A 14102-nucleotide genomic window follows, 5' to 3' on the forward strand; every position below is an offset into this window, starting at 1 on the left:
CTCATATCCAACCACAGCAATCTGTAATGTGATAGCGCTGGGTAAAATGTCAAAAATCTTTCTTGTTGAATCTCTGCTACATGGGATAGGTGCCAAGTGATGAAGAAACACTTCTACATTGAAATGAAACAGAAGACCAGGTGAATAGTTGAGATTATCTGGCACTCTTCCAAGTAGCACCAATTCTATCGTTCTTCAGTTGGATGTATTTAAGAGGCAGAAAATACTACCCTAAGATGTTTTCAAAACTTGTGACTGATAGGATTTCTGCGAGACAGACAACCTCAAAATTAAAGTAGGTTTGTTCACCCTATAGAAATTCCAGAACAGTGTAACATGGTGAACAACCAGCTCATTAATAATTTTACAAAATGTAGATCATTGCATAGCAACTAGAGAATTCAGCTTCCACTTTGTGTCTTTCTTTTCAGCAATGTTTAATTTTGAGCTACTAAGCAAGAATTTAATATTTATTAATGAGGCATTTGTTATTTCTTTCAGTCGTAACAGCAGTCCTAACAATTCAATAGCCTATTGCCATATTAGAATAAGAACCACGAGCAGGAGCAGACAACTTAGCCCCTTGGGCTTGCACCACCTTTTAATACAATTATAGCTGATCTTCTCACTTCTAGGTCAACTGTACTTTCCTGCCCAATTTCCATAACCCTTCAATTCATTACTAATTAAAAATCTGTCTTTGTCTATCTAGTCAATGTCCCAGCATCCACCATGCTCTGGAGCAGTGAACTCCACAGACTCAGGACCCTTTGAGAGAAATACTTTCCCTCATCTTGGTTTTAAATCTGCTCTCCCTTATCCTAAAACCATCTTGTTGTAAATTTGCCCACTGTAAGGAAGCATCCTTTCAATGCCTACTTTTTAATGCCTTTTAACATCTTACACACCTCAACTAGATGTCTTCTCATTCTCTAAACTCCAGAGTATAGGCCGAAATTCTCAATCGCTTTTCATTAAGACAAACCCCTCAACTCTGGAATCAATCTAATGTACCTCCTCAGAACTGCCTCCAATACAACTACATTCCTTATCAAGTAAGGGATCCAAATTTTATGCAATATTGCAGGTGATTATTCACCTTCACAATGTTCAACGTTAAGATTTAAGAACTTAGCTGGTGGTATAGAATTTACTGAGATGGCAGCTGCAAAAGTTTAGGCCAATATATATCAAGCAAACAAATCAACATGTAGATAAATTTCAGATATGATACTCTTGATTAAACAAGTTTGTTAAACTAAGTCTATTGTGTAGGAACTCATCAACCTTAATCTTATTAATGCAGACATTAGCCTTTGATGCCAGAAATACAAATTCTCAGTGAATAGTCTTGAAGGCTTGTATATATGAAACTATCTTTCTCACTTATACCTTCACAAATTAGGTCCCAAGTTATCCTTAGAGAAAAACTTAGTATCTTAATTTCTAAATTTCAACTATGACAAATAATGTAAAAATGACTAATTCAAAAGCTTACTTCCTCAGCTTGCATCATTTTGAAAACCTCTCCAAATTCAGAGTTTTCTCCAGTCCCTATAACAATACCCTGAAAAAAACAAATGTAAGAATTTGTAAGTAATTTGTATTAACATCATATGCAATGATGCATTTCAGATGTCAATCAGTCATGAGGATATGCAAGATTTTCTGTTGAAATTATACTGTGAAGAAGCTACACTGCAATGCTGCAGGGAATTCTTTCTTAAAAAGTTACTGAGAACAACCTGATCAAACCACATTTTCATGCCTAAGAGTACAATTGAGAGATTGATTCGAAATTACCTTAGCTCTGCCACACCTAACCAATGTGCCCATGAAAGCAATATTATTTCTGGATGTGAGGTCACCATTTGTAGCTGATGGCTGTGGAATTGTTGATTTTGTACATGGGGAGGTCTCTCCTGTGAGGCTTGATTCATCAATGGAAGTGTCAACAACCTGAAGGAAAAAGGACATTAATTTATTAAAATTCGAAGTTCTTACAAGTTCCCAGGAAATGTTCTTTGATATTCCACTTACAGGTCTTCACAGCCACGGCACAAAGTTTCATTGCACATAACATCACAGCTTGGCCTATACTGTCCTTACACAATGTTTTTATGTGCAGACTTATAAAGGAGATCATCTCTACCCCCACCCCAAAACAAATACTATGCCCAAACACCCAAGTTAACTTAATCTAACACACTGCTTTACTGGAAACAAGCCTTTCACCATTTTTGTTGTCAACTTTCCATCTTTCTGAACTTTTGCTTACATCCAAAACTTACAAATGCATAACAAAGACCAGATAATGATCTGGCAATTACCTTCTGATGTTGTTTTGTGTGTGTATAATTAAGGCTAAACCAATATACAGAAGCAACACTCTGCACTGACCAGCAGCAATGACCTGTGAACACACTGATTGAAGCATATCCACATACATTTGGATGTGCTGAACTGTAAATGTTTTTAAAAAGTTCAAATCAGATTTAAAGCTAACACTGCAATGATCTTGAAGGCATGAAACTATCTTTCTCAGTTATCCCTTCACAAATTAGATCTCAAGTTATTCCTTTTTAAGCACTGGACCATTTTTTTTGAAGCTTTTGAAAATAAAGCTACATTTTTTATAGTGGTTATTCATTAGTCTAGAAATTAGTAGTTTAATATAATACTTCAGATTTTTTAAACAGTATATTAATATGTAAAACATGTTGGTTAATTCCGCTGAGCAATTTTTCAGTCAAAGTCTAAATTTAATCTGCTTGAATGCTCATACCACTCAAGAAAAACTATAATTGTACGAGAAGTAGGTCACCCATGATTTTTTTCAAGAAAGTAGAAATGAAAAAGAAATCCCTTATGAACACAGCAAAATGAAACCAGGCTGACAAATTATTAAAATACCTTCAGCTAGAAATATTTACACAACCCAATTTTTTTTTTACAGTTATGACTCTAAAATGTGTGTCAATGTGGATTAAAAATTGACTGACTAACAGATAAGGCAGAGCATGCATACACGGGCCTCTGCCTGATAGGCAGGATGAGTGGAGTGCAGTCCAGCAGGAGTCATCTGGGGTCTCCACGTTTTACAATTTATAGCAATGACTTTGATGAAGGGAATGAATCTATGGCCGCTAAGCTTGCATATGGCACCAAGATAGGTCAGAATTATATTACAAAGTTGTTGTAAGAAATTTGCAAATTGATATAAGTATCACTTTTTTTAAAAAACCTTGAGTTATCTCGAGAATGTGACTTAAAAATAATTCTGGGATTTACATACTAATTAATCAAAATCTGCAACCCATTCTAAAAGAAGAAAGACTTCAATCTAGCTTTGTTCAATATATAATTTCAGTTGCATGACTGTAATCTTTTGCGATAAATTCTGTGTCTTATGGCCCTGCTCCACAGCTACCTGAGGAAGGAACACTGCTCTGAAAGGTAGTGCTTCCAAATAAACCTGCTGGACTATAACCTGGTGTCGTGATTTTGTCCACCCCAGTCCAACACAACCCCCTCCACATTAGTAATATAGATACATTGAGTTAATGGGCAAAAGTCTGGCAGATGGAATATAATGTAGGAAAATGTTAAATTACGCAGTTTTTCAGGAAGATTGGGAAAGTAAACTATTATTGAAATGGAATTCCAAGATGCAGAGGGATTTGTGTGCTCTAATGTTACGACATGAAAGATTAATGTGCAGGTACAATGAGACCCTTTATCACAAGAGAAATTAAGTAAGGAGGTTGTACTTTAGTACTTCAATGATATGACTACATCTCTCAATGAGTTTCTCAAGGGGGAGAAGGGCCAGCAGGAAGTCATTGTACACATTGAAACCAACAACATAGGAAGAGAAAAGTTTAAAATTCTGAAGGAAGATTACAGAGAGTTAGGCAGGAATTTAAAAAGGAGGTCCTTGAGAGTACTAATATCTGGATTACTCCCAGTGCTACGAGCTAGTCAGGGCAGGAATAGGATGACAGAGCAGATGAATGCATGGCTGAGGCGCTGGTGTACAGGAGAAGGATTCACATTTTTGGACCATTGGAATCTCTTTTGGGATAGAAGGGACACGTACAAGAAGGACAGATTGCACCTAAATTCAAAGGGAACTAATATACTGGCAAGGAGATTTGCTAGAGCTGCTCGGTGAGGGGGTGGAACCAAGAGAGATAGTGAGTAAAGAGATCAATCTGAGACTGGAACAGTTGAGAACAGAAGCGAGTCAAACAGTCAGGGCAGGCAGGGACAAAGCAAAGAACAAGATAGTACTGATAAATTAAACTGCATTTATTTTAATGCAAGGGGCCTAAACAGGGAAGGCAGATGAACTCAGGGCATAGTTAGGAACATGGGACTGGGATATCATAGCAATGACAGAAACATAGCTCAGGGATGGGCAAGACTGGCAGCTTAATGTTTCAGGATACAAATGCTACAGGAAGGAGAGAAAGGGAGGCAACAGAGGAGATGGAGAGGCATTTTTGATAAGGGGTAACATTACAGCTGTACTGAGGAAGGATATTCCTGGAAATACATCCAGGCAAGTTATTTGGGTGGAACTGAGAAATAAGAAGGATGATCATCTTATGGGATTGTATTATAGACCCCCTAATAGTCAGAGGGAAATTGAGAACTTTGTAAAGAGATCTCAGTTATCTGTGAGAAAAATTGGGTGGTTATGGTAGAGGATTTTAACTTTCCAAACATAGGCTGGGACTGCCATCACGTTAAGGGTTTAGATGGAGAGGAATTTGTTCAGTGTGTACAAGAATATTCTGATTCAGTATGTGGATGCATCTACTAGAGAAGGTGCAAAACCTGATCTACTCTTGTGTAATAAAGCAGGGCTGGTGACTGAGATGTCAGTGCAGGAGCACTTTAGGGCCAGCGACCATAATTCTATAGAGATTTCAAAGAGAGATGGAAAAGCATAGACCAGATCGAAAAGTTGAAGTTCTAATTTGGAGAAAGGCCAATTTTGATGGTATTAAGCAAGAACTTTCAAAAGCTGATTGGGGGCAAATGTTCGCAGGTAAAGGGATGGCTGAAAAATGGGACGCCTTTAGAAATGAGATAATAAGAGTCCAGAGAAAGTATATTCCTGTTCGGGTGAAAAGAAAGGCTGGTAGGTATAGGGAATGCTGAATGACTAAAGAAATTGAGGGTTTGGTTAAGAAAAAGAAGGGAGCATATGTAAGGTATAGGCAGAATAGATCAAGTGAATCCTTAGAAGAGTATAGAGGGAGTAGTAGTATGCTTAAAAGGGAAATCAGGAGGGCAAAAAGGGGACATGAGATAACTTTGGCATATAGAGTTAAGGAGAATCCAAAGGGTTTTCACATTAAGGACAAAAGGGTAACGAGAGAGAGAATAGGACCCCTCAAAAGATCAGTGAGGCAGCCTTTGTATGGAGCTGCAGGAGATGGGAGAGATACTAAACGAGTATTTTGCATCTGTATTTACTGTGAAAAAGGACATGGAAGGTATAGAATGTAGGGAATTAGACAGCAACATCTTGAAAAATGTCCAAATTACAGAGGAAGTGCTTGAAATGGATAAAAGTGGATAAATCACCAGAATCTGATCAGGTACCCTAGAACTCTGTGGGAAGCTTGAGAACTGATTGCTGGGCCTCTTACTCAAATATTTGTATCATTAATGGCCACAGGTGAGGTACCAGAAGACTAGAGGTTGGCTAACGTGGTGTCACTGTTTGAGAAAGGTGGTAAGGATAAGCCAGGGAACTATAGATCAGTGAATCTGACGTCGGTAGTGGGCAAGTTACTGGAAGGAATCCTGAGGGACAGGATGTACATGTATTTGGAAAGGCAAGGACTGATTAGGGATAGTCAATATGGCTTTGTGCATGGGAAATCATGTCTCACAAACTGACTGAGTTTTTTGAAGAAGCAACAAAGACAATTGGTGAGGGCAGAGCGGTAGATGTGATCTATATGGACTTCAGAAAGGCGCTCATCAAGGTTCCCCATGGGAAACTGGTTAGCAAGGTTAGATCTCACGGAATACAGGGAGAATTAGCCATTTGGATACAAAACTGGCTCAAAGCTAGAAGACAGAGGGTGGTGGTGGAGGGTTGTTTTCCAGAATGAAAGCCTGTGACCAGTGGAATGCCACAAGGATTGGTGCTGGGTCCTCTACTTTTCATCATTTATATAAATGATTTGGATGAGAGCATAAGAGGTACAGTTAGTAAGTTTGCAGATGATACCAAAACTGGAGGTGTAGTAGACAGCAAAGGTTAACTCAAATTACAACAGGACCTTGATCAGATGGGCCAATGGGATGAGAAGTGGCAGATGGAGTTTAATTCAGATAAATGCGAGGTGCTGCATTTTAGGAAAGCAAATCTTAGCAGGACTTATACACTTAATGGTAAGGTCCTAGGGAGTGTTGTTGCTCAAAGAGACCTTGGAGTGCAGGTTCATAGTTCCTTGAAAGTGGAGTCGCAGGTAGATAGGATAGTGAAGGCAGCATTTGGTATGCTTTCCTTTATTGGCCAGAGTATTGATTACAGGAGTTGAGAGGTCATGTTGCGGTTGTACAGCATATTGGTTTGGCCACTGTTGGAATATTGCGTGTATTCTGGTCTCCTTCCTATCGGAAAGATGTTGTGAAACCTGAAAGGGTTCAGAAAAGATTTACAAGGATGTTGCCAGGGTTGGAGGATTTGAGCTGTAGGGTAGAGGCTGAACAGGCTGGGGCTGTTTTCCTGGAGCGTCGGAGGCTGAGGGGTGACCTTATACAGGTTTACAAAATCATGAGGGGCATGGATGGGATAAATAGACAAAATCTTTTCCCTTGGGTAGGGAGCCCAGAACTAGAAGGCATAGGATTAGGGTGAGAGGGGAAAGTATAACATGAGACCTAAGGGGCAACGTTTTCATGCAGAGGATGGTACGTGTATGGAATGAGCTGCCAGCGGAAGCCGGTGAAGGCTAGTACAAGTGCAACATTTAAAAGGCATTTGGATGGGTATATGAATAGGAAGAGTTTGGAGGGATATGGGCCTGGTGCTGGCAAGTGGGACTAGATTGGGTTGGGATATCTGGTCGGCATGGACGGGTTGGACCAAAGGGTCTGTTCCCACGCTGTACATTTCTACGATTCAGTGCAGCTTTGCTCTCCTTATTAAGGACTGTAAACGTAAAATGCTTTGTAAAGTTAAAACATTTTGTAGACGTAAAATGCACTGGAAGCTGTTCAGATGCCGTTTACGAGATTGAAATCTGGAATTAGTGGATTACCTTATGAGGACATGTTGGACTTGTTTTGATGGATGACTTAATTGAAGAGAAGAAATTCCTGAATGGTCTTGACAAGCTCAATGTGGAAAAGATGGTTGTACAATTTTGGCATTCTGTCTCAAAGTAGCAGAGGTATGGACATTTAATAATTGTAAGGTAGATTGATTCCCTTGCCTAACAAGAATCAAAGGATGTTTCGGTCTACCCTCAACAAGATGACATACAAACAGATCAACTACAAGATTATTAAATAACAAAGCAGGTTTCAGGAGCCAAACAGTCTACTTCTGCTCTTATTTCTGTGATTATAACTTTAGGTTTTTAGCTTTGCTCATTTCATTCGAGTTAAAGGCTGCAGTTTTCTTAATCAGGAATAAAAGAGGAAAGGCTGCTAGAGAGAGACTAAAAATAGTCTGACATCAAGTAAATCAAATACCATTAAAAAATATGATTCACTCCAGAGAAATCGCTTTTCCTTCTTAACAGTGCATGTGACATGTGACATAAAAATGCCTATCAAGACATTTCCTGTTTCGTGACCCCTCACTAACACATTTTATGATGTTATCACAAATTCAAGTGAACAAATACTCAAGAAATAAACGAGTAAAAGCAGCACTGACATTCAACAAAATAGCAAAGATACAGAGCAAGTTAGCTAACATCTATAAATAGAAACAAAGCAACATTTCAGCTCTAACCCTTCATTGTAATGAAACAAAGATAATTGTTAGTATTTTAGTATAGTTAGGATAAATGCAGAGGGAAAAAAAGGGAGGGAAATAACGGATACACAAATTACTGAGGCCTCCTGTAGAAACAAGCCTGGGACACAGGAAACAACGCTGACCAACTTTGTTGGGGTGGGTGGGGAGGACAGACGAGAAATATCAAAGAAATTCACCAAAAATGATAATCTTAACCCAATGTATAAGGGCATGAGACAGACCATGGAAACAAAATCAACTGGTAAGAAAGAAAAATAAAATGAAAAGAAACAATAGGATCCTGAAGCACCCCACAGTTTTTTTTTTAATTTTATGCTCTCTGGAGGGATCATTCACTCCAGAATATACCTATCCATACTTTCACCATCTGCACATTTTGCTGGCATCTGTTGTCGTACATCAAAATGCAACACCTGTTGACGAACTTCCACCCACTTTCATCCTCCAAAGCTCCATACATTCCAGGTGGGACAGAAATTATATGCACATTTTTGAATATTATATTTGATGATTAAAACATGAGGCCACACATAAATGAAGAGACAATTTTACTCCGTGTTGTTTTTCCTGTTGCAAAATAGCCCTCATCTGCCTGTGGTTTACAATATATACGCCTCTTCCATTTCCACTCTGATCACTCCATCTCTTCCTGTACTGTTGCAGTCCATCCAATGCAAGACTTGGAACAAATTTTAAATCTGGCACTCTGGTCTGAATCTTAAATTTAGTAACTTCAAATTTTAGTTACTTTCACTATTTTCTTCACAAAACAGTGCAGGTAAAAGGGATATGGTAATGTTATTAATCGGAATAAAATGCAGATGTTGTTTGGTTTTATTTAAAACTACTTTTGGAGGTGGTTGGTGGATCCACAGATTTTCCAGAGGTTTGCAGTTATAATTTATTTATCGCAATACTTTAATTTATTCTGAAGTTCTTCATTCATGTCGAGCTGCTGAACAGACTCAATCATTGCAGACAAATTGGGCTACTTAAATATCTTCACAAAGGCTGGTAATCCTGTCACCAGGTCACACTTTAATACACACGCATAGTACTTGACACTGGTCTGCATTCCTCAGAACCAGCTCTCAGAGTGAACAGAACCTCTGACACTCCTGTTCTTATATGTCAGTTAGGCCTGTCTGATTGAATCAGATTAACAGCCTCAGAGAACTCATTCTGAGAGGTCCACCTAGCTGACCTGGCTGCAATCACTACATCCGTCCCAGAGTGCCAGGACATAGGCCTATTCTTTTTTCTCGTAGCCTGTCCTGGACCTTTTTTGCACCTGGTCCAGTTCCTCCAACTCAGCCTCAGATACAGATGGCGTGCACCAAACTATGGCTTGTCTCTTGCACCAGAGGATCGGGGACAAAATTCATCCTCCTTTTCCGATGGTAAAGCCGTTAAGGCTGCGGCATACACTATGTCCACTTCAGACTCCCAAGGTTTCTTTGACGTTAGACAGAGGGGGAGAACCAATGGGTTCTGACAGCCTTTCTGGCTGTTCTCAGGGGCCGGGTTTTGGTCCTGGCACTTTTGCAGGTTTGCAACTTTCATGTGGACCATGTGCTTGTTCAGGATTACCTCTTCAACCAAACTTTGTACATCATGGGACCTGACATCGTGTTGACCATACCTCTTAACCATGCAGGGCCATTTCTGTGGTTTCAACACCAAGCTTCATCCCCTGAAGTAAACTGCATCTCTCGCTTAGAGTTGTCTCAAGTCTAGCAGTGGTGTTCCTGATACCCACACCTTCTGGTCTGGGAATATGAAGTTTAACTTGGCAAAGGGGCTTCTCCCCCTATTAGCCACTCTGTTGGAGCTGTCCTTTGCATAAGGTGTGGTCAAATAATCAAGTAGGAACTGGGATAGTTTGGTATCGAGTGAAGCAGTCAGTTGCTTGTTTAATCCTGCCTTCAAAGATTGGACTGCTCTTTCCACCAGGTCACTGGACGATGGATGGTATGGAGCTGTCCTTATATGCTGAATTCTTGAGTTCTTTGTTGGTAAATACTGAACTATTGTCTGTGACCAAACTTCAGGAAGTTTGTGTTGCAAAAGATGCTTGCAGCTTTTCTATTGTCATCATGTGTATAGAGTTCATTTGTCAAACACATCAACTGACTGAGTGGGTGCCCACAATGACTAAGAACATTGAGTCCATAATAATTGATGTGTAACTGAGTCCAGGGTTTACCTGGCCATTCCCACAAATGTGAAGGTGCTGCCATTTGTGTCTTTGGTGGCACTCAGGGTACTACCACACCAATTTGGCTATGTCTGCATCCAATCCTGACCACCAGACAACATCTTGCCAACATCTTGATTTTGAACATCCATGGAGGATTTCAACCAGTATCTAGCAGCAACTTTTGCTTCGGACAATCATTCTTGCTCCCCATAATAAAATGCTATCTTTTTGCCAGGACCAGAAAGGTTTCTATTCTGGCTATGATAGCCCTTTTGTTTCCTCCATCCCCACCAGATGTTTCACTTTTGCCAGCACTGGATCTTTTTGCATCTGCAGCCTGACATCATCAGTGGTGACTGGAAATGTCCAAAGTTTAAAACCAAAACGGACTTTTCCAGTAGCAGCAGCAACAGTGGTGTATCTGCCCGTAGGAAGCGGCTCAAGACATCTGTATTGGCATCCTGTACAGTGCTCTGGCTTGTTATTGTACACATTTAGGATGAGAGCCCTCTGTTGAATTTGGCCTGTAGCAATTGTTTTGGTGGCGGGAGGCAGGAGGCGGGGGAAGAGATCCACCTTGTCTTCTTTAACTAGATCTTGCAAGGGTTTGTGTCTGTCACTATTACAAATTTATGTGCATAAATGTGTTGGTGCAACTTTCTCATATCAAAAGTGTACACCAACCTTCCTTTTCTATCTGGGCATATTTGAACTATCAGCCAAAGCCCAGGAAGTATATGCTACTGGGTATTCCTCTCCATTGGGCCACCTGTAACCCAACACTCCCCAGACACAGTACAGGAATGAAACATGTGAGCACCAGATCTCACTTGGGATCATAATGCGCCAACATCTTAGACAATGATAGCCTTTACAGAAATGAAGGTGCAGCTGAGTCTTGGCAACAAGACTATTTCTAAGTCTGGCCTTTTTCAACGGCACATGTAACATGCCAAGATGGAGGCCAGGTTATGTTCGAACTTTCCATAATAATTCATCAATTCAAGTAAAGACCTAAGCTTTGGTACAGACGTGGGAGCTGGGGCATGTTTGATCGCCCTCGCTTTACGTTCCAGTAGGTGTCACCCAGACTTGTCAACTCTGAAGCCCAAGTAGGTGACTTTGGCTGTCTGGAACAGGCCTTTTCTCTTCTAAGGCATATACTTGCCTTGGAGAAATGTCTAAGAACTATGTAAAAGTTCTCTAAATACTCTTTATTGGTTTTTCCTATTATTAGTACATCATCCAGATAAATGGCGACCAGGGTAGTCCCTATAAAACGTTTTCCATTGTCTGCTGAAAATTGGCACAAGCTGATGATGGGCACAAGTCCCTATGTGTATTAGTTGGAATATACCTCTGGGAATCCTCATCTAACTTCAACTGCAGGTATGCATGGGCTCATGCCCAGCTTTGTGAAGGATAGTTCCCACCTCCACCCCACTCCAGTATTTATTCAGCTGTGAAAAGTGGTTAATCATTTGTTTAAAATTCCCACAAAAGCAAACCAACCTGTTGGGGTTCACTATCGGCATGACACATATTGCCCATGCCACAACCTGATGATTCCTTTGCTTTTCAGCCTCTCGATTTCTGCCTCTACTTTTGCTCACAATGCAAATGGCACTGGTCAGGTCTTCCAGAATCGCGGAATTGTTTCCTGGTCAACGTGCAGACACGCCTAAGCTCCTTAAACAGTCTCTTGACCTTCCTGAAAAACTTCCAGGTATTTAGTTAGGACTTCACTCAGGGAGCTATTTTCTAATCCAAGTCTAGTGCAATTCTTTTGCCATCTTGAGTCCACATACCAGCAGCAACTAAAATGGCTTGCTGGCCCGGAACCAGAAAAAAAATTGATAACAGTTTGGCTGAGGCTCGACTTTATTTTGGGATTTTGCTGTGGCCTGACCTGAGTCCCTCTGTTCAGGATATGTTCTGAGTGAGGCTATGCAATTGCCTTTACTCAGGTGGTGTCCCCCATGCTCAGTTGGATTGGTGAGTGTGTCCACTTCCATCTGCATACCCTGCAACTCTCGTGCTCCACTCACCACATTTTTTTTAATGACAAAGTCAATTGTAATGCATATTTGAAGTCCTGTTGGGCTTCTGGTACACAGCTCTTTTGTATGGTTACATCATTAATCCCACATACCAAAGAATCTCTCAGCATCTCATTAATGATTAAACCAAAATTACATGCCTCTGTCTATCGTATTAATCTTGTTAAAAATCCTGACATGATTCCCTTGGTTCTCGAACTGCCGAGTAAAAGTGATAGTACCTCAGAATTAGAGAAGGAATGGGATCATAATATTCCTTAACTAAATCTGTCAACTCCTGAAAGGTTTCAGTATCTGGTGCCTCAGGAAATCTTAAGCTTCTCATAACCGAAAATGTTACAGGTTCACAAGCTGTCAGGAGATTTATTTGTTGCTTTTCATCTGCTCCAATATCATTTGCCTGAAAAAAAAATGTATTCTTTCCACATACTGGGCTCAGTATTTAACAGCAGGAACAAATAAATTTAGCTTCCAAATAATGGCACAATGTCAGAAATGCTGACTCCAACTCAAAGAAGACTATTGCAAACAAATTTCTTTAGGACATGTTTATTCTCTCACTGCCATTGAAATAACTCCAGAGAGGCTGGTATCCCATCATAAAGGCACCCTTTATTTATATGTGCTTCCTCAGAGCCAGCCATCAGAGTGAACTGAGTTTCTGACACCCCTGTTCTTATCTTTCAATCTGGGCTCCCTGATTGGACCAGATTAACAGCCCCAATCAGGGAACTCATTCTATAAGATCCACTCAGCTGACCGCATTACAATCACTATACTTCCTTTCAGTAAACTTTGGAGAAAGGGAAGGGTAAGACTATGCTTAAGTGTTGTAAATAAAATTACAATTTTACAAGCAACATTAGTACTTAGTCTTTGATATAGGTGTGGATCAATAGGACTAAGAAATAGCTCTGTTGCAGCAACTCTTGAATGGCCAACTACTGAAAGCTAATCTATCTATTTAATTAGATTATTGATTTAAAATCCTCTTGCAGTACCGTGCCAACTCAAAGATACTCATTAAGATTATATTTTGAAATAATAATTCATGTGAAAATGCTGTCTATGGACTCAGACAAAATTACAGACAAATCTAGTGCTAATTTAAACATTAAAGTTAGCTGGGGATAAAATGGGCATAGTCTTGTTTTAGAAGATCTGATATGGGTACACAACTACTTTTTTTCACTCTGTTCTCCCCTTTTGCAGGTCTCTATTACATCAATTTCTCCCAAGATCAATAAATTGGGAGGTGTATTACTCCGTGGCCATCAAAAACATTTTTAAACTAGCATCTATAAGCAGCAAAATGTGGCAAAACTCCCCATCTGAACTTTTCTTTCAGAAAAATATCAAACACTAAACTACTCAGAAGCTAAGTCTCTTGGCCCGGAGACACTCAAGGTCACCTTCTAAGGTCATCTGTAGTTTTGCCCACTAAGTCAGCAGTTTTCCATAAGACATGCTTATAAGCACTAAGGCAGCACAAAACATTACGAAGCAGGCACACAATAGTTAGATATTAAAGGAATATTAAGCCTGTTAAGCTGCCCCTTCCATTCAATTTGAAATGCTTCCATTTAATAAGTTAGAGTTGGAATGCTTATTTTGCAGTAGTTTTTATTTCTGTATTTCAGCCAAATGAACATGATCAGGGTCATAGAGAGAGAGTAAAACACGAGTGTTGTTGAATGAGGAGTTGGGGTTATGGAAACTAATATCAGACCCAGGTGAGTTCTTCACATACATCCTTCTCAGTAAGGGCCTTTCTATCTTGTGTCTTCTTTCCTTTTACACTTCTTCCCCCTATTCATCTTTATTC

General features: G+C 39.9%; 1 protein-coding gene across 2 annotated transcripts in view; it reads right to left on the minus strand.

Annotated features, from left to right (window-relative positions):
- Nucleotides 1-14102, minus strand: part of atp2c1 (ATPase secretory pathway Ca2+ transporting 1) — a 134594-nt gene that overhangs the window by 39301 nt on the left and 81191 nt on the right. For both annotated transcript variants that reach the window (XM_060850072.1, XM_060850071.1), the window contains exons 8-9: nt 1804-1959; nt 1499-1567 (exon numbers count right to left, since the gene is read on the minus strand). In XM_060850072.1, coding sequence (XP_060706055.1) covers nt 1499-1567; nt 1804-1959 — 225 coding nt within the window. The remainder of the gene's footprint in view (nt 1-1498; nt 1568-1803; nt 1960-14102) is intronic.

Source organism: Hemiscyllium ocellatum, chromosome 34, assembly GCF_020745735.1.
Source record: "Hemiscyllium ocellatum isolate sHemOce1 chromosome 34, sHemOce1.pat.X.cur, whole genome shotgun sequence".
Classification (NCBI taxonomy): Eukaryota; Metazoa; Chordata; class Chondrichthyes; order Orectolobiformes; family Hemiscylliidae; genus Hemiscyllium; species Hemiscyllium ocellatum.